General features: G+C 36.0%; 1 protein-coding gene across 1 annotated transcript in view; it reads right to left on the bottom strand.

Moving 5' to 3' along the window:
• Positions 1–24,702, bottom strand: part of LOC113083312 (cilia- and flagella-associated protein 58) — an 88,242-nt gene that overhangs the window by 34,724 nt on the left and 28,816 nt on the right. Inside the window, exons 12-13 of the mRNA XM_026254463.1 lie at positions 14,175–14,315; positions 12,329–12,552 (exon numbers count right to left, since the gene is read on the bottom strand). Coding sequence (XP_026110248.1) covers positions 12,329–12,552; positions 14,175–14,315 — 365 coding nt within the window. The remainder of the gene's footprint in view (positions 1–12,328; positions 12,553–14,174; positions 14,316–24,702) is intronic.

The following is a 24,702-nucleotide window of genomic DNA, read 5'->3' on the forward strand; positions in this document are numbered from 1 at the left end:
TGTGCATTCCGCACATCTACTTTCAGAAAAGTAACCATTATTCCTTTTGAAGCCTAATTACTGTAATTTCTTGCCTTCTTTGGAATGTAATGGTAAGTTTTCTGAATTGAGACAGTCTCAATTATGTATGCGGCTGACAAATGTGGCCTACGGAGGGTGCAGCCTTCTAAATTAGACACAGCAATAGACATGTCGCCAGATACTGGTGTGCAGATGCAATGCTTAGAAAGAGTCACTGGAAATCCCAACAGACAATCAGGAATGGAATGTGCATTCACACAAAAAGACATGTATCCATATTTTATCATACATGTCGTCAATCTACTATTACAGCACTATTAATATCAACCAAATGAAGAAAACAACTTTTAAAACATCAAAACAGGCATCAATTGGAAAGCCACAATTGCCAGTGCCACTTCCATTTACTTTGTCAAAACTTTTATTAGGAGAGAGGAAGTATTCTTTGATCACTTTGCTCAAGACAGGTCTAATCCGACCCTGAAACACTAAGACTTCTTCACATTGCATTTCGATTACGCCGGTTCTCAACATAAGTTTGTATGTGGGAAATCTAGCCAGCACTTTTTCCTGGAGCTTTAATAAAATACTTTTAGTGGCACTCACAAAAGCTACTTAGTATTGTGTGCACATAAATGCATGATTTTTCTACACTTTGAAAAGAATATACTACATATAAGAAAGAGAATAACATAAAATGTGACAAGAGCACACAGTAATTACTGACATCAGTGCTTCAGGGAGACCGTATTAATCTTAGTCATTGGTCATTTTACTACACCTTACAGCAGACAATAGAACCCTGAAAGGATTTCTTGTTCAGACTGGGAAAAATAAAAGCAGCCTTTCCATTCGCTTGCCTTTTGCTGGCTGTGGCTTTAATTTATGCATTTTAATTGTGTTCTTGGCAAAGCTTTTGTTTTTATGCTCTCACTATTCTCTCTTCTCAATTGTGTTTTGCATAAATACATCACTGTCCACTAAACGAAAGCAAGCCATCCATCTTTCGCCGTCAACAAATTAATTTCGCTATGACAAATAAATAACTGATTTAGAATGGTAAAAAGAAACCCACATGCATTTTATCCATTTCTTTCTCTTAGTCAGTGTTTTAGTTTGTATTCCTGCTGCTTTGACTGAGATCAGCCTGGAGATATGGAAGGCGAGAGAAAGAGTTGGTTGGGGGATATGGATTGATTTATTCACGAAGGCAGGGTTGATATCAGGGACTTAAACTTTAATCAACATGCTTATAGAGTTCAGGACTCTCGCCCACACACACACATTTGCCCGTGTTCAGACCCACTGAAACTACACATATTTGCAGGCAATAGCAGAAAATAGTAAAACAAAAGGCAATTGTGTCATTAACTGGCCTTGTTAATATGTACAGGCCTAATTATCATCAGCAACATTAGCACCAGCATCTTCCCACTACAAAACATTAACAGTCACCTCCTATAGGCCATAGCACTTCCACATGTATGACTTTAAAGCTCCCACAAGTGATTCTTATAAACACCGAACATAATGTATCTATCGCCTGACACATATCACTGATATAGGTGTCTTGAGATATCCCACCTGTCTCTGTGACCGCCCCAGGCTCTGTAAGCAGCCAAAGACAGAATGTGAGCCCAAACTGATGATATTCACAGTGTCAAACTAGCTGGCATAAGCTGATTGGTTGATGTTGCATAAACAGCCAATTAGCTAGCTGCTTTACATTTAAATGGCTGGTTAGCATTAACTAGAGAATTTTCCAGCCTACACCTTCCCCAGCTCTACCTGTATAGATCTGCTATGGGTTATTGTATTTGCTATTTGTTCAGCAGCGGTACATCTTAAATACTCACAGCACCATATCAGCGTATGCATTGGCAGTAGCAAGTTTATGTACTTGCTTTGCAGCAGCAATAATTTACAGCAACAGCAATTCAGCAACATACTAAATCTATTCCGACAAGACCAAATACATTGACATTGTCATATCCATTACCATGCTATATCCTTCAGAGAGTTGTCATGACATCACTATAATAACCCTGGTTTGGAAACAGCAGATTTTAATAATAATAATAATTATGGAATACTTGTTTTTGTATCTCTGTAGTACCGCATACATATTTTATAGCTTTTTGGGAATGTAGTCATGGAACAAGCTGGACCATCTTCAGCCAGTTATTATTGCGAAACAACTTCAGGATGATTTAAGACCCCCCTGCTTTGGGATTTAGTTTGCAATAATGACTGGCTGATTGATTATTTCTTGCTTATACTTTTTTTTTTTTTTTTTTTCATTTTTACTAAAAGAAAGCTGGCATTTCTTTCTCCCTCATTAGATTTCAAGTTTCACCAGCTGCCAAGAACATGTGTAAAGACTGCATGCATAAAAACTCTTAATATATGAGGGATTGTATCTTTGGTTTGATTGAAGAAAGCAGCCTATAATGTCAAGTTACAAGTAAGGCTCAAGGTAGCGCAGCTAGCAGTTAGACAATGCTTAAGGAACATTGATTTAATTCTTATGAAATATTCATGCTGATTTTAATGGAAGCGGATTACTGGGAATTCATCTGTCAGGATGCCACTCAACTGCTTTTCAAGTTTCCGTTTTCTAATGAGCAAGAGGATGGGGGGGGGGGCATATGGTTCCAATTGCTTCACCTAGCTCAACCAGAGGTGAATAAAAGATGGAAATCATGTAGAATTATTTTTGAAACTTTTGTCATTTTTCGCAGTAGGAGCATATTGTCACCCAAGATAGTTATATAAATCTGATAAATAATAATAAGAAGACTGTTTTACTTTTTCAGCACCATGCCATGCAACCCTTGATTCCGATGTAAACTAAATGCACTTTCGGGCAGTATGAAAGAGTATAATGTTCCATGCTTGATCACAGTTCACATTTGCCATGATCGAAACATACACACAAAAGAGCTTCACCATTTTTAATTTGTAGAAAGTGACATATTTCAATGATATACCGACCACTAAACTACAAATGTTCACGCTTAAGAGAAGAAACAGAGTAATAAAGGAAGAAAGAATGGATGACAAATGCTACTGGGCACAGGTATGAGAAAGACATGGAGGAAAAGAGAGAGAAAAAATAGAGCAGTTACAGAAATGTGCCTACAGCAGTACACATATAAAACAATGAGCTGTGATAGAGTCCAAGGCCTCTGTCCGGAAAATGTGCAGCAGTGAGCTAAAATGTCAAAGGTAAGGTCTTATCTGTCGTAACCTCTCTCTTTCTCATTCTGTTTTTCTTTCTATTTCTGTCCTTATTTCAGAGAAGCAATTATATAATGTTCCTCTAATGGAATAAAAAAGGGGGAATGGAGTGAGGGTAAGAAGTTTGAGAGCAGTAGAACATGTACTAACGCTGTTTTTACTGACGTGAAGTGCACGTAAGGGTAACCCTGTGATTCAGGCAGACTTAGCCATAATTTATTTTGGAGTATGGGCTCTTTGAAATAATTTGAAATGGAAAGACCTCCTCATTACAGTAGACAAACACACAACACATGAAAGCAACCCAAGAATTTGGTTCAAAGCTGGATCAAAGAAAAAACACGCACACACATAAACACACACTTTCACATCACTGGTCTATGCTCTGTATTGTTCATTCCACTCTGTGGTTTGAATCTTCTAATGAATATTTCAGGCAAAATGCAACAGAATTTAGTTCATTATGGCTTAAATTATTATGGTCTCATTTACTGCAAAATTTTTAAAATAAAAACCAGTGCTAATACTGTTCATGCAATAATATCAGCTCTGTTTGGAATGTCACTTTAAAACGTGTAGAACAGCAATGAACACTTCTGGTGGCTTCACCGTATAATGATGGTTTAGAATTCTATAAGCAATCCAGTCATATAGAACAGTGGCTAATATGCATGCTTCCAATTACAGCTGCACGATTATGACAAAATTCATAATAGTCCATTATTCCCTTGAAATTGTAATTGTGGTTATTAATTACGATTATCACAATTTACATTGAATGATGTTTATACCATTGTTTAATTCAACTGCATGCTTTTTTTTAAGGAAATAAAAAAAAGCTTTAAAAAAAAACTTTTAGTGCTTTTCAATAATATTAAGCCTCAAATGTCAACTATAATATATTCTTCTTTAAATTATAAAAAAAAGTAAAAAATAATAATAATAATAGGAATGGTATTATAATGGTATACTAAAACTACAATTAACACAATGGAAAAACTCTTAAGATAACATTTAAAACACACACACACACACACACACATCTTAAGCACAGAGAATGACATAAGTTGACTTTGAACAATTAACTGTCACTTTGAGTGATTATGTAATTGTGACATCCATAATTGTAATTGCGATTAGAAATTGGATTAATTGTACAGCTCTACCTCCAATTGACCACAGCATTCATGCACACAATGGACATTCAAACAAACACAATGCAAAGCCTTGAATGCAATCACCACTTTTCAAGATTTGTTAATCACAGTAGCCCCAATCTCAATTATTTATTCTAACAATTGTGCAGACCTATGGTTCTATCTTTCTAAAACTTAATGGGTAGCTCACAAACCTTATCAAAAGAACACACTTTATCTCTCAATTGTAATTTTCATCTGTTACTGGAGCAGATTTTACGTAACATATCATGATACGGGATGACCTTGTGGATAGTGTGAAAAGTCTGAGCATGTATCTATGTATGATTTGAAATTGCATACATTATCATTATGTACATGAGCCTTGATTGCAATCTTTTTTGAGAAGCAGAGTTCATTCGGCTGTCATAATTAAGAGAATGGTTGCATTTACATTCCAATCATTCTCTGTCTCTGTTGAGTGGATGTTGGGAGGAGCTTCCTTAGCACATTTGAATGCAGTTCTTATGGACCTGGAGCAGTTTTTGAACCTTTTCTACAGCTTTATTTTTGGCTGTATATAGCACAGTTTAATTGCTAAGTTGCACAGAGGCAGAGAATAGGGCTTGGGCGCCGCGTTGCATTCTGGGACGTGGCGGCCATGATGATGGCCTCGTGAATGTAAATATTCAGCAAGTCGAACGAGAAGAAGCAGAGTTCGGAGAAAGAAAAAAAGATGTTAAAATCACGAAAAGGTTGTGGGATTTACAGGGATACGCCAGATAGGGATGCCAGGGACCGGTATGCAGACAAAATCGGCACTATTAACAGTTTGGATCCATATAAAAAATTCCAAACAAAGAGTGGAGTACCGACGATGACTTGCTGCCGCACTTTTGCATTACAGATATCTTCGGCTAACGTTACCTTGTTTGTTTTGTGAGCGCCTACACTTCAGAACAGTTCCGAAGCTACAAATCATTGGAGTCTCATGTGCAGTTCACAAATGGATAGGTTCAGGAGTTGCAGATCATAAAGCCGACAAACAGTATACAGTAATCCGGACAACGGTAAGCTGTGCTCCACCTAGCTGCTAGTTAAGTAACTGTTAGTGCTAATAACCACTCACATATTTACTTTTAACTATGTGTTTCAAAAGTGTAGTTAGTAACAATCAACCCTCCCATTTTTTCCTGGGGTTCTCACGTATTTGAGCTCTTTTCCCGCTCTCTTCCCGTTTTAGTATTTTCCTGTAAAATATCCTGTTAGCCCTTCCATCGGACCTGTCAGTCTCTGTACTGTTGTCCTGTTGCTACCTCCTTGCCTTTCCAGCGAAACAGATGTTTTCAAAGCATCGTTTTGCTTACTTGAAACAACCTTAACGTGATGTTGCCTTTTTTCAGATAAAAGCGTGGTTGTTACGAGAGCACGAATTTACGCCAATCTGTAAGCAAAGCCACATTAGACGAATTTTCCCTTATTTCCAATGTCCAATGTTGAGAGGGAGTACATCTAAACACTGTCCAGGAGTCCGAGTAGCAGTAAAGAAGGCCATCAACATGACGGCCACGCCAAGTAATGACGTCACAATGCCCAAGCCCTATTATTTGTGACTGAGTCACAAGCTTGTTGACAAGCATTCAGGGGTTCATGAGTTGACAAGCTAACACAGAGATGTCAAATCAAAGTTATCACCCTAGCACCTTCCGCTTCAGTAGGTGACAACAGCGGTACAACAACTCTCCTTGGGTCACTCTACAGGAACAGATGAACTCCCATCTAAATGTGTTAGGGTCTTTTTAGAGAATCAATGACACAGGCTTTTTTGAAATGCTTCAAGAATCTTTCTATATGAGATTCCTGGATATGCTTCTATTAAGTTGGATCCCTTCCTTTGAGATTCCAAGTTTATAAAAAAGTCTGGGTTCAGTAAGATTTTTTTTTATTTTATATTATTTTTATATTCATGAACGATGCAGTAAACTGATCAGAAGTGACAGTAAATTTCCTCATCAATATGAAGCATCACACCTGTTTTCCACGTGAATATTAAGAAATGCCTCTATTAGAATGATTTCTGAAAGATCATGTGAAACATAGCGACCCCCAACTTTTCGATGGTAGAAGGAATTCTTGTTATAATTGACTTGTTTTGATCCAAACCATTCTGTGGATTACAAAAGTAGATTTATACACATTTCTTGATAGACAATGAACATGTCCATCAAGCTTTAAAGTAATAAAAGATGCCATAAAATATACTCATTTTCTCCAGAAAGGTAAAAGCAACCATTCCTTTTTAAAGGATCTACAGTATAGATATATTTACTGAAACCACATATGTACATATCAAATGAGCCAATCACACAAAATGTGCAAATGTATTTCATATGTGTCATTTATGCAGGATCCTGTGCATGAGTACCCATTTTTTAAGAAGAGTAAAAGAGTATTAAAAATAAATTAAATGAATAAAAAAAAATATCTGGTTAAAAAAGAGTAAAAAAAAATAAATAACCAGGCTATAAACACACTGTTTTTCTTCTGTTGTGCTCAATCTAGCTGCTCTATAATGCATGAAGCAGTTTTGAAACTTTGTGTTGTATTTGTGTTGAATTCCTCATTTGTAATTTGCTTTGGATGAAAGCGTCTGCTAAATGTATAAATGTAAACACAGAAAGATGTCAGTTCCTCATGAGACTTTGCTTTCATGGACTTGTCCCAGAAACCCTTAAACGTAGAGGAAATATTGCTCCACAGCTAGGCACCGATATGCTACAGTCAGCGTCTTTGAGGGAACTACACTGCACTGATGACAGCAATAATGACTAAAATTTGCCACCTGTTTACCATTGAGGCTTGTATATCAGCAGAGATCTTGGCATCCAAGCTCGGGCGTCAAGTCAACCCATCTGGCACAGCGGCTGCTGACTAGTCTCTCTGAAACCTTACCACTAGCTCATTGATTTCCACATATGTTTCAGACAGAGGTGGGTAGAGTACCCAAAAACTTTACTCAAGTAAAAGTAAAAGTAATTCTAGAAATATTTACTCAAGTAAAAGTAAAAGTGCTAGTTTTGAATAGTTACTTGAGTAAGAGTAAAAGAGTATCGGATAAAAAATCTACTCAAGTAGTTAGTTACTAGTTACTTTGGGTCATATATACGGAGCCTATTTTTATTTAGATAAATAGATAAAATGTATGTAATGTATGTGTGTGTGTGTATAAATGTATATATTTCATCAGCCTTTACTCCAATTTATGTAATTTATTATAAAACCCTGTCTGTTTACTTAAGTAACAAATATAGGTGTCATGCCATAACATATTTTTAATACGACTGACTTTATATTTAATGTGAATTTAACATTGAAAGTTAATGTGATATAAATATTGCTACTAATCTTTCATTGTTCAGAAAGAGAGCAAATAACATCTACATGATTAAAGATCATTTTCACTGAATGTCTAGATTTCAATCACTCTCAGAAACTCCCATTAAAATCACTGAAACTGTTAACACTATGAAATCAATATCTTAATTATAGATTCGTACACACATCTGCACTTTGTTGTTTCTGACGAGAGAATTCGCCAGAAAGAGGTCTCCATTCAGTGAGCGAGTGAAGGAAGCACCGGCATTTTAGCGATGACTCATCTGAACACCTCTGATTGGCCATTGCATTCAAAAGCTCAACAGAATCTTGTGTGATTGGTTATAATGCGCAACGCTGTAAAAACGCGTCTGTCTCTGGCTCAGCGCCAGCAAGCTATCACAGATCTGAATTTAGCAGCTGATATGACTTGTTGAACGTACTCGCACCGGTGTGATTGTATTAAAATTAATAAAATCTTAATCGGCTATTTTTTTGTCTTTTGGAAGCTGCATTCAACTTGACTCCCCTCTGTTATAAGCCACACACGTACAACAAACTAATGTCACAGTGGTATCGTGTACTGTAATCGAATGTAGCCCAAGTTATTACCTGTTAAACAGTAGACAGCACACGTGGTGTTCATCTAATAAGGATCTCCATCGCAAGCAAATAATAGCCTTTGTAGATTTGCTTTCAATTCAGTGCAGTTCCATAGCCTCGTTTTCAGCGCTGCTGATATTCTTAAACGTTACAACTCTGAGTGAACTGCTTCAGACGCTCAGCTCGTGAAGCAGGGAACTGAACGACTCATTCAAACTGATTCATGAACCAATTCACTCGTTTGCCAATTGGTTTGATCAAGCCTTTGAACAGAATTGACTCAAAAGAATGAATCATTCGCGAATGGGCATCGCTCATTGCCAAGAGAAAAGTAGACGGCGTGTTTGGAATAAACTGAAGCATTTATAACATTTATTGCTTTAAGATAAAGTAACGAGAGGGGCGTCGGCCACAGTAACGAAGTAAAAGTACAGATTTTTCCCAAAAAATTTACTCAAGTAAGAGTATAAAGTACCCATCTTTAAATATACTCCGAAAAGTATTAGTTACCCCGAAAAATTACTCAAGTAAATGTAACGAAGTAAATGTAACTCGTTACTACCCACCTCTGGTTTCAGAGTACAGGAAGAACAATGATATGTGTATGTTTTCTGTTATGATTTAAGAGTGCGACTGGGACACGGGTGATTTGAAGAGTGTTCATTTTTTAGCAGAAGCAAAAATGCTCTCTAAAGTGAGAATGCAATCTAACTGCAGCCGACTAGAATGTAGCAAACCATAGTTTGTGGAAGTGAAAAAAATTTAAGTCGATGTATTAATAAATAGGACAAGCCCTTAAGTTTGCACTTTGCAATACACAGCAATTTCATTCCTGATTGAATCAGCCATTTGAACTAAATAATTTGAATGAAAAGTTCAACGAGTCACTCATAAAGACAGCAGCTTCTTGAATGAATCAGTGTTGTGCATGAATCATTCAAGCAAATGTTTCAATCACAAAAACAGTTGCTTGTTTGTTTTTTGAATCTGTCAGTGTTCTGGACAAACCATTGGAGTCAATGATGCAGTGCCTCACTCATACAGACACTACTGTAGCTTTTTTTGTTCTGGAATGATTCAGAGTTTTCAATTCACTTGAATGAATAAACGAGTCATTCATAAAGAGTTTCTTGTTTGTTCTTCAGTGAATCAGAGTTGTGAAAAATCATTTTAGTGAATGAATGGCTTCCTTATAAAAACATTTGCTGAATTCTGAAGCACGTAGTAGAATACTACTCTTACTATTTTATCATATCTTTCTATGGCAGAATCAGTAAGAGTAGCATGCTAGTACATAGTTTGGAATTCAGCAAGTCGCTCAGTCATGAATTAATTAAGTCGATAAATAATTCATCAAAACAATGATTCAGTGACTTGCTCTTAAAAACATTTTTGTTGTTCTTGAATCAGTGTTTTTGAACAAACTGGTTGCTTGTTATCACTTTTTTAATTTTTTAATGTATATGGAGAATTTTTTCTCAGTTAAAGGTACAATTTGTAAGATAATTGCAGTAAAATATCCAAAATATCCAATGGTGTTATATATTTTGTCCAGCTGATAACTAAAAATACCTGTTTTCAACTACTTGTAAATCATGAGAAAAGTCCCATTCTAAACAGTGACACGGGGCAGTGCAGTCGCCTGTCAATAATGTTAGTTACCCTTTGTTATCGCCTTTACTGATGTAGAAACCACATGACAACAGTGTCGTGGACAAATGTGGAAGTAGTGTCTAGCGTCCAGGAAACCCCTAGCTTGCTTCAAGCAGTTCCTTATTTACTTCTTCTTGCACGTATTATGGTGGATTGTGTTACTTATTTATGGAACATAATTACTGTTTTCCGTCTGCCGCTGGTTCTGTCGACAAGGACAGCTCCCGTAAACGTAAGTGTACGGGCCAACCAAACGACCAAAGAAGTAAGGCTGAACGATTAATTGCATTTGCAATAATATCGCGATATGAGAAAATGCGATTTTCTAATCGCAACGTGCGCGATTTGAGGTGGGCACGTGACGCGAGCGAAAGAGCGGAGAACTCGGCTGCAACAACTTTTCATCCTGTCAGTTCATCTTTAACCTGTAGCGCAATGGCCTCTGCCTCGACGGAACAGTCAGTAACTGACACAGCTGCGACTTTAATCTCAAAGAGGAACAGCACGTCGGTGGTGTGGAACTATTTTGGCTTCAAAAAAGAAGATGCTGCACACAGTGTTTACAAAGTGCGCATACCTTGTTTAAATTATTGAAATGCACAGTGGCAAAGCCATAGATGTTTCTGTAACGAGCAGTTCAATAAAAATGTCATTTATTTCAAGTCATACATGTTTTAATTTAATTATAACAAATAGGCCCAGCCTATGGGAAAGAACATTTCACACTAAATGCATCTAATATTGTGTTGGTCATATTTAAATAATTCATTACGTTTTGTTGGGGAAAAAAGAGGATAAAAAAAATCTTTACCAAACAAATCGCATATTAAATCGCAATCGCAATATTGGGGAAAAAAATCGCAATTAGATTATTTTCCCAAATCGTTCAGCCTTACCAAGAAGAGTTTGGGACAAAAGGAGAGAAAGAGCAAGGATCAATATCGGTGTTGCATTTTCTAGATGGAGAGAGCTTCGCGACAAACTTCAACTAGAAAGAGATGCCGATCTCGCTTGTGCTATGCTATTATAACGATCAACCAGATTAGTATTATAGGGCATACACGCCAAATTTGTTGAACAAGTGATAATCATTTTCATATCCTCTGACTAAACAATAATCAATTAATCTGATAATTTACTGTCAAACTATATTTGCAGTATGGTATTGCAATATAGCATGATGCAATATATAATGGTGGCATGTGAAAATTGTCTTTTTTCAGACACTTACAAAATCCAGTAGAAGACAACAAATCCCATCATTGCACGCTCCTTCTTAGCGTCATCAAACCACGCGATTGTTATTGTTTTGGTAGTACGCCCTCTATTGGCAGGTCCTACAACCTGTACCTTTAAGTGGTTAATAAAGATCGGTGAAATGTAACCAAAATAGGAGAAGAAGAACAGTCTCTTTCGGTGACTGTGTTTCTTATTCACGGGAGAGAACCTGGTTAAATTAATTAAATCATTTTGGGGCGATGGAAAATTCAGTACATAATTCAGAGTCTGACTTCCTGAATATTTAGTGATTTTGCACTGGCTTGAGATATGGAAGAAAATGTGAGGTCATCACCACCCCTTATGTTACTAAAATAACCAATAGCAGCTGAGTAAAACCCTTTTATAGATCTGGTTTGACTTTAGATGCAAGACCTGCCAGTGCTTTCAAACGCTCCCTCATTTTCCACAGCAAGCTGTTGTCGCCTCCTTTTTACTCAGCTAAGAACTCCATAATAAGTGATTTTTATCGCACGTCTTTTGTGAGCGAAAAAAGTGACGGTTATTGAGTGTGGTGAATTACAGCTTTTGAAAACATCAATAAACATCTAGCGAGGGTCAATACTGACAAGAGAATTATCTGACAAGCACTCAATTAGCTCCATGTACCTGTGATTGAGGCATAATCATTATGTCATTATACCTCTGAAGAGTACATGAGTGTTGCAGAAAAGCGATCAAGTACCTGCTCCCATAAAGTTTTATAGCAATAGATGTTTCTCTTTTTTATAAAGAAAGAATTATAGCTGTATATAAAACATAAAGTGGTTCAAACGTGCATCAAAAGTGATTAACTTACACAACATCGAGCCAGATTACTTTCAGGCTTACTCCATTCCACATGAACCATAAACAGCCTTCATACCAACCAAACGAACAAGTCTCTGACGTCACACACATTTTAGTGTGAATCTGCCTTAAGACTACTCTTAGTGTGCAACGTCAAACCAAAACGCTTCCACATGTGGACAGATACATTGAAAAGAAATGACATACTGCAGCAATACAGCCCTGTGTGTTACCTGAGGTCCTCCACATTAGATACGGTCTTGTTGAGGATGTTCTTTTCTCGTCTTTGCTTCTTGATCTCTAGCTTCAGGAGTCTGATATCCTCCAGTCTTTCATTGTACTGTATATCACCCTTGTTCATGATGGAATGCTGGATTTTGATCTTCTCGTACAGTAATGCCAGTGCTTCGTTTCTCTTCATCAACTGCATCCCCAGGAGGTCACGCTCATTTCTCACCTTGAAAACAATCACAGGAATATATATTTAAAATACACAAATGTCATTAGTCATTAGTCAAACCAAAAAACTGTGAAATTTCAATATCCTTTTAGTTAATAAACATTGATTGTGAATACTTTTAACACCTTTTCAAGCATCTGTGAGAAAACATTCAAAGTACTTTCACCTCTGACTGAGGTGAGACGATATATTATAGAAATAAAAGGCAGGCCAGTGTTTTCTGCAAAGATTTGATGACTCAGCAGTTTTAGTCTTTTCAGGATAATAGCCAAAAGCTTCATTGCAACATGACAAATGCTGTGAAGGTTTGGGAAAATTTCTTATAAAAAAAAGTTCAGGGTCTTTTACTTAGAGGTTTTACTTTAATGGATTAAAAAAAAAGTTTGGGGAAACATTTGGCCATACGCAATAAATAAAAAGAACATTTCCTTCTACATCTAAATCATTTTTGTGTTATTCTACACACCATATATACTAGGAAGGAAGTTATGTAAAATGGTAATTGACTTTCTTTCTGAACTTTCACTAAACTAAACTGTATGCACAATATTCTGCAATGCTGATACAATGTATGTACACCTATAAGTGTACTGCGTGTTATGTATAAGGTATTAGTTACTGTATATCACGTTCAGTATACAATACGGTTTGGGGAGCTCAGAGATGTACAGATGATGAAGCTGTTTTAATGTGTATGGATAGACAGAAGAGTATGGAAGCTGGTGTCAGCAGAGGCAATTTGGACAGAATGCCCTTTGAATGGGTTAACCTTTATCAAAGAACCAATGTCAGCAATTTACAGCAGCAGATATTAACATTACCTTCAATTTATGATCTCTAATAGTGACCTGAATGATTTACCAAAGATGCTGTAAAACATTTTGTTACTGTATTTGTTAAAAATGTATTTTAAGCCTAAAGCCAAAGCTACATATACATCTAAATTGAATTCAGCTAAACGACTATCAAGGATATCTGAAATTAAAATTGTCATCTTCGGTTTCCTACATTTTTGTTAGGATTAGCTGACTTTTCCTTAGATCTTGTCTTGAGTATCATTATGATAGATAAATGAATAAATAAATATTTTTTAAAGGTAAACAGTATTAAGTACAAATATTATCATTTTAATCTTCAATATTATGATGTTTTAATAAGGTTATTTATATTATACCCCCCCCCCCTTCCCCAAAGAACATAAAACTAAACTGTAAACCAGTAACTAAAATTATGTTCATCATAAAATAAATATTCAAGTTGTTTTTGTATAAACGTAATAGATTAAGACACACACACACAAAAAGATCATCACAACAGAGCCTATTATTTGAGTGATTTGACTGGTCAGCTGTTTAATCATATTCGACTGCTGACATACTGAGATCAGAAGCAATAAATGTTTCAAAATGCCAAGACCAATTTAGGCCTCCCCAGTGACTCAATTTCCTTTTATTGTTTTAAAACAGTTGACCCTGTTCCCGCTGGACTTTGTCAGAAGTGATATTCCAGATCTAATGACTTTTGAGTGAACCTAGATTACTGTCTCTTTCATCAACAGCCTATTGAAGAAGGAACACAAGGACACACGGACACTCACTGAAACCTCCACCTGTCTGTACCTGATCGAGCTCTTTTTTCTGCCGGATCCTCTCAGCATCAGCCTCTGCTATGATCTTCAGCAGCTCGCGTTCCTCTGCCTCCTGTTTCTCAATGAACTGATTCGTCTCCTGAGCCTGTTGCCTCATCTTCTGTAGCTCGGCCTGTAGAAACGGGGCAATCGATGCAAAAGAGAACAGAAAAAAAGTTAAAAACAAAACTGAGAAATTACCCCTCTATATGTCTATGCTTTTTTAAACCTCTACAAGGTCTAGTCAAAGTTTTTCATGTTATATTCACTATAAAGTGCTGGGTAGAAAACTTACAAATTGTAGTCTGTTACTGATTATAAATGACATGATGGAAATTATAGTTTGTTGGAAGACTTTCCAAATTTCTAAAAGCGGTAAAATTTTTACAGAGATGAAAAAAAAAAAATAGGCCATATAATAATTTACTACCATTGTGTGAATAATATGTAGTCATGTAATCTACAGTAACTGCAATCTGATTATGAGCATTTTAAAATGTTCTATAATGTGATTACAAGTACTTTATTTCTGATTATATTATCCAGATTACATGTAATCAATTAATATCCAGAACTGTATTTTTTCAGTGGATTACATTGTAAATTCTATATATTTGATTTATGTTAATAAATATATCTTTGATTCTGTGTGTGTGTGTGTGTGTGTGTGTGTGAGTGACAGAGAGAGAGAGAGAGAGAGAGAATTAAATTTTGAAATTTAGTTCATTTAACTTTAATAGGACAATTATTTAATAAAAACTATATATTATTTTAGTCAACAGAAACATTTAAGTTGACTACAGTGTTAAAAATTACTTAATTATAATTATCTTCATCTCATATTGATTATTGCTGTCAAAATATATAAAAAAAACTTTATCACAATTTTGTTTGCCATTTAACACTGCTATTGACATTCTCTCCTCTCTCTTTCAAGATTCGAGATTAAAATGTGCTTTACTGACATGATAAACTGGTTTACATTGACAAAGCATTAGTAAACATCACACATACATGCATAATAGATGCTCTTTATAGAGGTTTGCATAAGAAGGGAGGAATATGTTGCTGATTTATGTGTAGTGCGTGAGGTTCAAAAGTGCGATTGTGTTTCCATCTCATTTGTGTGCAGCAGGACAACAGTGTGTCCTCCTTCAGCAGCGAGGACTGTCTATGTCTGACTTTCTTTGTTTCTAGGCTATGTTTGCTGAGTTTGTAAACAGTCAGGAGTTTTCGTTCAGGGTTGGTCACGGTATTCTGTTAGGGTGTATTATTCTATTACAATTTCCCTCCTTTTGTTGTGATTTCCGCCTGGAGCACAAAAGAAAACCTGCAATAAAAATGGACTCTAATTACTCTCCTAATAAATGCCCCTGGTTTTATTATGTGCAATTCATCAGTGCATAGGCTATTAGAAAACAATGTTTGTTTTTTATAGTCATTCATCAAAAGGTAATAATTTTCTCTTCAGCTTTAAAAAGCTTTTATTTTTTGCTGATGTATCCAAGGCAGAACTGTGTGAGTAAAATAACTTTAACTAGTAATAACAAAGCCTTTGCTTGTTCAAATTTTGAACCCCACACTGCATTCTTCCTGATGAATACACACTATTAGGAACAAATTGCATCAGCTTTAAGTAGTTTTGTTTAATTTCATGATAATCTAACTTTTGTAATAAAAGACTAGGTGAGAACAAGACTATTTTTAAGGCCAATTCACACTGAACAAACAGACGGCAAAAGACATGCTCAGTGTGTTATGCCTGTTGCCACTGGTCAGTGCTTATTTCGCCAATTAAACATGTTGAATCAGTATTGGTCGGGATGTCTGAGAAGTGATTTACTGTATACGGTCAGTTATTGGCGTTGGTCTGCATCTGATGGTGCGCACGGACCTAATCTCATGATGAAAACATTCCTGTGGAAAATATTTTAGCAAAATGCAAAATACATACCAATAAGTACATACTGCAGTTTCCAACAGAAATGAACACTAAAGATGGTATATCAGCGAACACTTTTAATCAGTTTCGTACACTGTTATGATTATTGCTCCATACAGTATGTTTCGCTTTCCAGATGTATCTATCTTGCTCGGTAGCTCAGCCGGCACAGAATTGGCATGTTTTTATGTCACATCCACTTTTGTTCATACTTACAGTTAAGATTCAGGTGTAGTGTAGATGGTACGTTATTTTAAAACATAGCATTAAAGTTATAGCGCCACTCATTAGACATTTCAAGCCAGAATTGCAGTGACACGTACAAAGCAGTTCCATGATGACATAGTGGGTGAAAGTCCCGCCCATTTGTGACGCTCTCTGCCCTATTAGCATATGTACAGACCTGAGTGAGAAGCTGCGGTCCGCCATTACTGTTCTCTTGCTGTAGTAGCTGGAGGTACAATTAGGGTGACCACCCGTCCCGCGTAGCGCGTGCGCGCACAGCGTTTGAAGCCCAATTCATGCGTCCCACAAATTGAGACTGTGTCACGCATAATCAATGCTTGCTCAAAAAAAGTTGGTCACTCATCTATATCTGGAGTCAACAACCCGTCGATCTTGGAAGCATTTTAAGTCGATCGCGAAGATTTTTCAAAATCTGAGAAAAAAAAGGTGCGAGCCTCCGGTGCGAGTTGGGAGGTGCAAGCCTCCGCTGACTGCGCGCGCACCTCCCGAAACAGACGAGACATTTATACTTGACGCAACTGTTTTAGACTGAAAACCAGACCATACAACTGATTTAGACGCGGGTGCCGGTGTGATGAGATGAACTAATATCCGTCTGCTCAGGCATGATTGTTTTAGGCCTGTAATTGATTGATTATTGAGGTAATAGGGATGGAACAGTTCGCTGAAAAAAAAAAAGACGTTTCTGTTGATGCATGCGCATTCTGGCTTCCCAAACATTACAAAAACATGAGAAAGAAAAAAAAACCCTGGACAAATCATTCACTCTTGTTCAACATGAATGCTGTATATGAGCAGTAATTTATTCTTAAAGTGAATAAATTGTAATGAAAAATAAATAAAATTAAATAGCTAAAGTAAATCGTAAGTGGAAGTGTCGATTCTGTCATAGCATACAGTACATTAGCAATTACACATGTTTAGGGGAATAGGGCATTACTAATATACCATTTAAGGTGTTATGTGCTAAACCATTATCAGTGAGTCTGCCCATGGGGTGGGGGCACCACCGCGCAAGGCAGTGTCCCACATTGTCCCTCAGAAACATACCCCTTGTTCCCCCTTGGGCTTATTAGCACGTGGTCACCCTAGGTACAATGTCAGTGCCAAAGAGCCATTAAAAGTGTCGTGTGTTGGGATGCACAACCGAACGTAAGAGTCTCCATAGACCATCTGAGGACACGGTGGTTCTGAAAGAGGGATCGATACCAACGCTTCATGCACAAATATCCAGACCAGTTTGATCATGAATAGGAATGTGGTAGTTAAAAATGTTATTTGGAAGCAATGTGTGAGGTCAGTAACACTTGAAGGGAGGTTGGAGCACAAGCTCATTTTCATTTAATTGAAATTGTATACTTGTATACTAGGGGTGTAACGGTTCACAAAATTCACGGTTCGGTTCGATACGATACACTGATGTCACGGTTCGGTTCGGTTCGATACGTTTTAGATACAGCAAAATGTAAAAACATCTCAACTTTTCAGAATGCCGCAAGCGCACCGCGGGTCATGTGACAAGAACCAACCAATCAGCTTCATCCTTTCCCGTAACAACGTTGAGAGCTCAGCCAAGATGAAGGAACAGCTGATCATAGTTGTATATGGATTGCAATTTTGAAATAAATTCAGTAGCAGAGCTACTGCAAGCGATTTTTAGAGCTGCAAATCCATTTATCCTTCGCTGAAATTTCCGCGTCTCATGGAGAGAGCACGTCATTGTTGCTTAGCAAAGACAGACGCCTCATGAGCGCTTCTGCCCGAGCGCTTTGGAAAGGAGGAGAAAGACGCGCTTAGCGTTTTCCATGCGTTTTTAGGCACGATATGTGAACGGCCCCTAAGGCGCTCGCTCACTCAGCACGCGCTGAAGGCTCGTTGCAAAATGTCTAATGCATTTAACAGACCAGAAATATAAGATCCTAAAATAACCAACAGGTCTGGTGTTTGGGTTGGATTCCCTGTAATAGTGTCTAAATGCTGCAGGGATAGTTTGCTGCGTGCATGTTTCTCCTTTTTTTCGTCTTTTCCCAGATAGTACTGACGCATATATCCCAGATATTCCCGCTGTTTTTTTTTTTTTTTTTTTGTATTCCCGCTGGTGTACCCTGTCATGTTGCAGATGCGACATACCGTTGTTTTTTTATCCACCACTCTCTTGCCATCACCATTATAGCTTAAAGGGAATCCAAAGTGCACCCAAACACCAGACCTGTTGGTTATTGGAGGATCTTCTCATTTCTAGTCTGTTAAACGCATTGGCTATTTTGCAACGAGCCTTCAGCGCGTACTGAGTGAGCGAGCGCCTGCTGAGTAGCCTAACATAAACATATAAGATGGTGTTTTTTTCTTCTTCGGGAGTGTCAGGGGCGTTGCCTGTTACGTTGTTTGGGTTATTGGGCTACCTTGTTGGACGCATATCATTATATTTCTTTCTCTCTCTTTTTTTTTTTTTTCAAATATAATTAATTACTCCAACGAACCGTTCGGTATACATAATGCGTACCGCGTACCGAACCGAAAGCGTCGTATCGAACGGTTCAATACGAATACGCGTATCGTTACACCCCTATTGTATACTAAAAGTGGCAATTTCAACAAGATATAAAAAATTATCTGTTTGGTATTTTGATATAAAACTCACATACACACTCTGGTATCATCAGAGAACAATTTACAATATTATATCGATGCATTCTATGGCACCTTTAATATGCCTTCTGAGGTCACAGCCAAAATTTTGTTCTGCAGGTATTATTTGGTGTTTAATGTTGCGTTTTCACTGATGTCTTCTTGCAAATGTTTGTCTCATTTAGAAAAATGTACAAATTCTACAACTCTTAAGTAAATAAATTAAATCAGTTAATTAAAATTAATTCATTAATTTAGTCAGATTCTGATTGTGATGTCAGTTTTTGTATTCTATTTTTTGGCAAACAAGGCTCCTTGTGTGACACGACACGAAAGTAGTTTCAGAAGTCATTAAAAATCAAATTGAATGGTTCTCAACAAAAAAATTGATACCTACTGAACTTAAATATGAAAAGAAAGTGTTTAATAACTTTTGTTTATCTACATATTAGTCATTCTTTGTTTATAATCCTTTTGTTCATGATATCGCCAAAATAAAATATAATAAAATCTCTCTAATAAAGTAATTATTCAAGAGGATTAAACAGAGCCAGTAATAAAATGAATGAATAAGTAGTCACATTATTTGCACTGCATGAATCATAGCTTAACACATTAATATAGATTGAACACTGCCTGACTTTGAGAAGCAGGGGGCTTGTAATTTAAATGAGCTTTACAGTTATTTCATTTAGACTTAACTATGTGTTCATGTTTGGTTCTAAAGGGCTTATTAAAATGACTAAATTAATCCATCCAAGAGCAGTGGGGGGTTTCTCTTTTTTCTGCAATGTTGTTCAATGAATATTACTGACATAATAGATGCTGACAGATCTGTTAGGCAGATCCCATATTCTGACATCTGATTTTTCTTCCGTCTCACCTATTCATAGAGACATAGCTTGCTGTGTTTAACCTAATACCATGCCAAGACAGGCATTTTGACCAAGAAGTCAGGATGCATGTCTGTAAGAAGTTGTGCAAGAGGTCGAAACGCTGCAGTAATTTCTCCTTGGTGGGAGACTGTGGTACTTCATCAAAACATTTGACTTCAAAATCCATCTCTGTCTCTCACCCCTCTTTGACACTTATTTGGTCGCCTGCGGCAGATGCAGTGGGGTAAACATATAGGTCTGCCAAGAATGTAGAAAACAGACGAAAAAGTGGATGGGAAGGATAAAAAGAGACAGAGGGAAGACAGGCGTGAGTGCTTTACACTTCATTTGATACCAGTCTTAACCTTTATTCCCTGAGAGAGAGAGAGAGAGAGAGAGAGAGAGAGAGAGAGAGAGTCAGGCAGCAGGAGCAGCAGGTGGGTTCTTTTAAAGACCAAAGATCCTGTTTTCAGAACTAGCTCAGGTGCATGTCCCAAACACTAGGCCCACGTTGATACAAGTGATAAGTGACACACGCTGAAAGTTTATTTATTTTTTTTTTATTTTTTTTTTTATTGATTCAATTATCGCATAGTTGTCTCTTGAAATTACTTATACTTGATATACAATATCATTCAAAAGTTTGGAGTTGGTAAGTACATTTAAAAATTTGGTTTAAAAAAAAACAGTTAAATCTTAAATATAATCGACATTTTAAATAACAGTTTTGTTGTTGTTATTATTATCATCAATGTGCTGCTTAATTTTTTTAAATATAAATATTTTGTATTATAAATGTCTTTACTGTCACTTTTGATAAATTCAATCTTTGCTCAGAAAAAGCATGTATCAAAATGAAAAGTAAACAAACAAAAAAAGAAACAAAACAAAATAAAACAAATACTTGAACAGTGTATTTAAAAAGTGAGACTCGTAAAAATGTTATGGCATATAATTATACTGAGTGTTATCTACACATATTAGTGAAACAGTTGTTCCCTTTTTCCTTTTTCTTCCTTAAAAAGTAAATAAATAAAAAATTATTAAATTAATTACAATTTTATAATTTAATAGACGGCCAGCCATTTGTCATATTTAGTTTTCTTTTCTCATATTAAAAATAAAGAATGAATTAGGGCTCCAGACCAAAATGGTCAATAATGTATAATCTAATCACTACTGACAACTGTTGGAAAACTTTAAATCTAAGCTTTATCATTCAGCTTCAGGCATTTGTATGTCTAAGGGTTGATTTTTATTAAAACTACAGTAAGTGATTTTTTTTTCTTTTTTTCCAGTTTATACAGAATTACTGTCTTGGGACATTTTGCATGCCCCTTTTATTTCTGCCTGGTACTTTTACATTTTTGAAATGAAATCTTAAAAAAATAAAACAGTAACAAAAAATTATATTTCAGTCTTTCTACTTCAAAAAATTCACATTTTATTCAATAATTTACTAGACAATTTTTCATAGTAAATCCTACATTTTTATTATTATTATTTTATTTTTTTTGCCAGTGTATGTACAGATGTAATTTTTTATACGTGTCCCATAAATGGACTTTTTATCTTAAAATATTAAAATTAATTATTAAATTGCAACATTATTCTGAAAATATATAATAACATAGTAAAATATAATCATTGGAAAATTGTATTTATGTCCACTTTAGCAAACAAATGAAATAAATGTACTTTCAGAGACTTCAGAGGGTGTTTTCTTCATCGGCCGCATTGATGAAGAAGCTCTGACAGCATAATAAATGGACAACATTGTATATATACAGTAAGATGACAAGACCTTTGACTCTGTCTAAAATCTCTTGTTAACACTGAACCGGGAACAACTGCACTGTAAAAAATTTCTTGTTGTTTTTACAAAAACTTTTTGGCAGCTGTGGTTGCCAGAATAATTTTGTAAAAATACAGAAAACTGTAAACACATTTACGTCAAAAACTGTTAATTTTACAATATAAAGCTGTAATTTACAAACAAGAAAATGTGAATATAAACCAGTAAATTCAACAACACACAAAACTAAATCTGTTTTGTACCTTGAAAATACTGACAACCACCATAATAATAAAGATGGTACTGTATAAGAGAAAGCCACATGAAGTATCAAAGCTCATCACAAGTAGCTTCACCACAAGCAGAAGTATATATTAACATATAGAAGGTGCACATTTATGGAAACACAAAACACCATCATGGTAACACACGTGATACTAAAATAATGCAAAAAACTTTCATTAAGCAACAGAAGATGTAACATAAAGCTCAAATGTACATAACTGATAACAAGAACTATTTAAAAACATGATTATTTAAACAAAATACTTTCAAACGTGGAGTGTCACGCAGGGAATTCTGGGAATATCAGTTTACAGTTTTAGACTGTAAATTATACATTGATTTGTTCTTTTTTTACTTCTAAAAGCTGTATAATTAACAGAATTTTACTGTAAATTTACATTAAATGCTTTGTTAGATATTTTACAGTTTTTCCCTGTATATAGTACGGGAACTTACTGTTAACCTATTATCAGTTTTTTTCCGTAGCGTTTTTACAAAATTTTACAGTTAAAATTACACTTATTTTTTACAGTGTGTGCAAGGTCATTTTTAAGGTTGTTTGCCACCTCTCCCATTTACTGTGCAACACTGATGAAATTTTAAAAAGTGGCGAACATTGTTTAGAACCTGGCTGCATGCTTTACACATCATCACATCCTTTTTTACGACATTAAATTCTAAAACTTTTCCCCCTCCTCTCTCGGTTCAGTGCTAAACATTTGCAGACAGCGTCTGGAGCATGTAATAAGATTTCTCCGAGATCGATGTCGCCTCTCAGCATGCATAACAACCAGCTGGACGGAGCTGGTGCTGAGAGCAGCCTCTCCCCTCATTACCCCCTGCCGTAGCCTCTCGTGATGAGAAAGTGTAGCCCATTCATTAACATGCTAATCAATTCTTATGAAGTGGCCTAATTGTTTTTTCATGGGGTGAGGGTTAGCCAGTAGACAGACTCAGTGCTGGCCAGCTTCAAAGAACACAAAAGCTTCTTTCTTGCTACATTTGTGAAGGCTTGAGGTAATAAACAACAACAAGAAGAGCTGAAAGGTCAATGTTTTGGCACAATAGTCTTTGTGTGCGGAGACCAGCAGGACAAAAGAGGATTGCTTCCTATGAAGCCATCTGTAAGGGAACCCATAAATGCTTGAAAATGCCCTTTAAAAGGATAGTTCATATTTGTATTTGTACATAACTGTGTATGTGACAAATAAAAATCTTAAATTTGCAATCTTAAAATCTTGAAACAATTTTCATTTAGAAATTGCTAGTAAATTTTTAAAAAAAAATTACAATGAAGTGGCAAGTAACACATTGAATTAAATATGAAATTCTGAAGTAAAATGACTGTAATTTTTTTTTTTACAGTGATGTCAGTATTTTGTCAATATATTCATTTTACGAATTATGTCAAAAATGTATATGTTAATTTAATTCATTGCTTGCAAAAACTAAGTTTTAATATTATGTTTATGATGTGTATATAGCTTATTAATCTCATTTATAAGCAATTCAGTTTTACAAGCAAATCATTCTTCTACAAATACGTGACCACAAAACCAGTCTTAACTGTCAGTTTTTTAGATATTGAGATTTATACATCATCTGAATAAATAAGCTTTCCATTGATGTATGCTTTATTAGGATCCGACAATATTCTTCAGCAGTGCAACTATTTGAAAATCTGGAATCTGAGGGTGCGAAAAAAAAAATCTGAGAAAATCGCCTTTGAAGTTGTCCAAATTAAGTTCTTAGCCATGCATATTACTAATCAAAAATTACGTTTTGATATGTTTACGGTAGGAAATTTGCAACATATCTTCATGGAACATGATCTTTACTTAATATCCTAATGGTTTTTGGCATAAAAGAAAAATTTCTAATTTTGACCCATACAATGTTTTTTGGCTGTTGCTAAAAATATACCCCCATGACTTAAGGCTGGTTTTGTGCTCCAGGGTCATATATATATATTAACAATCATGTCATGATGCATATTTTTGTGTCTAATTTTGTTGATTAGATCAGTGATAGCACATTCTTGCTTATTATGTATGCCACCTTTGTCTGACACACCAGTTTCACCATTGGAGCCTCTATTAAAGAGCTGATAAGTTGAATCAGGTGATTTTAATGCAAAATGTGCAGTGTTGGGGGCTCCAGGAATGTGGTTGAGAACCACTGGACTAGCTCATGTTGCAAGCATTTGGAGAAAAATACGGAGCCAGATTTTTATGATTTCAGAATGATTTCAAAGCAGACACTTCAGAGCTCATCTCTCCTCTTAGTTGACTGCATTTCAAAGACACAGAACGGACTTCACAGGGGAAAAAGCCAAACAAGTGGATGAAGCAATAGTAAACCCATGCATTTTTCATTTCTCATTTTTCGCATGTGGTAAACGTAAATCTGAAATTTACTATTCTAGGTAAAACATACATTTCATTGAAGTTTAAAATTAGGATGCGTATAGTTTTATGAAAGATAAAAAAAAACCTGGCCGATATAATAAAGAAGAAAATCCAGACCAGTATTCAAGGTCAGTACAAAGAGATCAAAGACAGATCAAACTATGTAAATGTGATTACAAATTCCATTGAGAGTGCCCTCTGCACTCTCAAAATAAATAAATACAAAGAATACACCAGGCTCTCCAAGAGTGGCTAACTTTAACACTCTCCCAAACTTTACATTGTATTGTAACAAGTGTGGCAATGTTTCCTATCGCCTGCATGGGTTGTGCTTTGACATT

This window comes from Carassius auratus, unplaced genomic scaffold (genome assembly GCF_003368295.1).
Source record: "Carassius auratus strain Wakin unplaced genomic scaffold, ASM336829v1 scaf_tig00037710, whole genome shotgun sequence".
Lineage (NCBI taxonomy): Eukaryota > Metazoa > Chordata > Actinopteri > Cypriniformes > Cyprinidae > Carassius > Carassius auratus.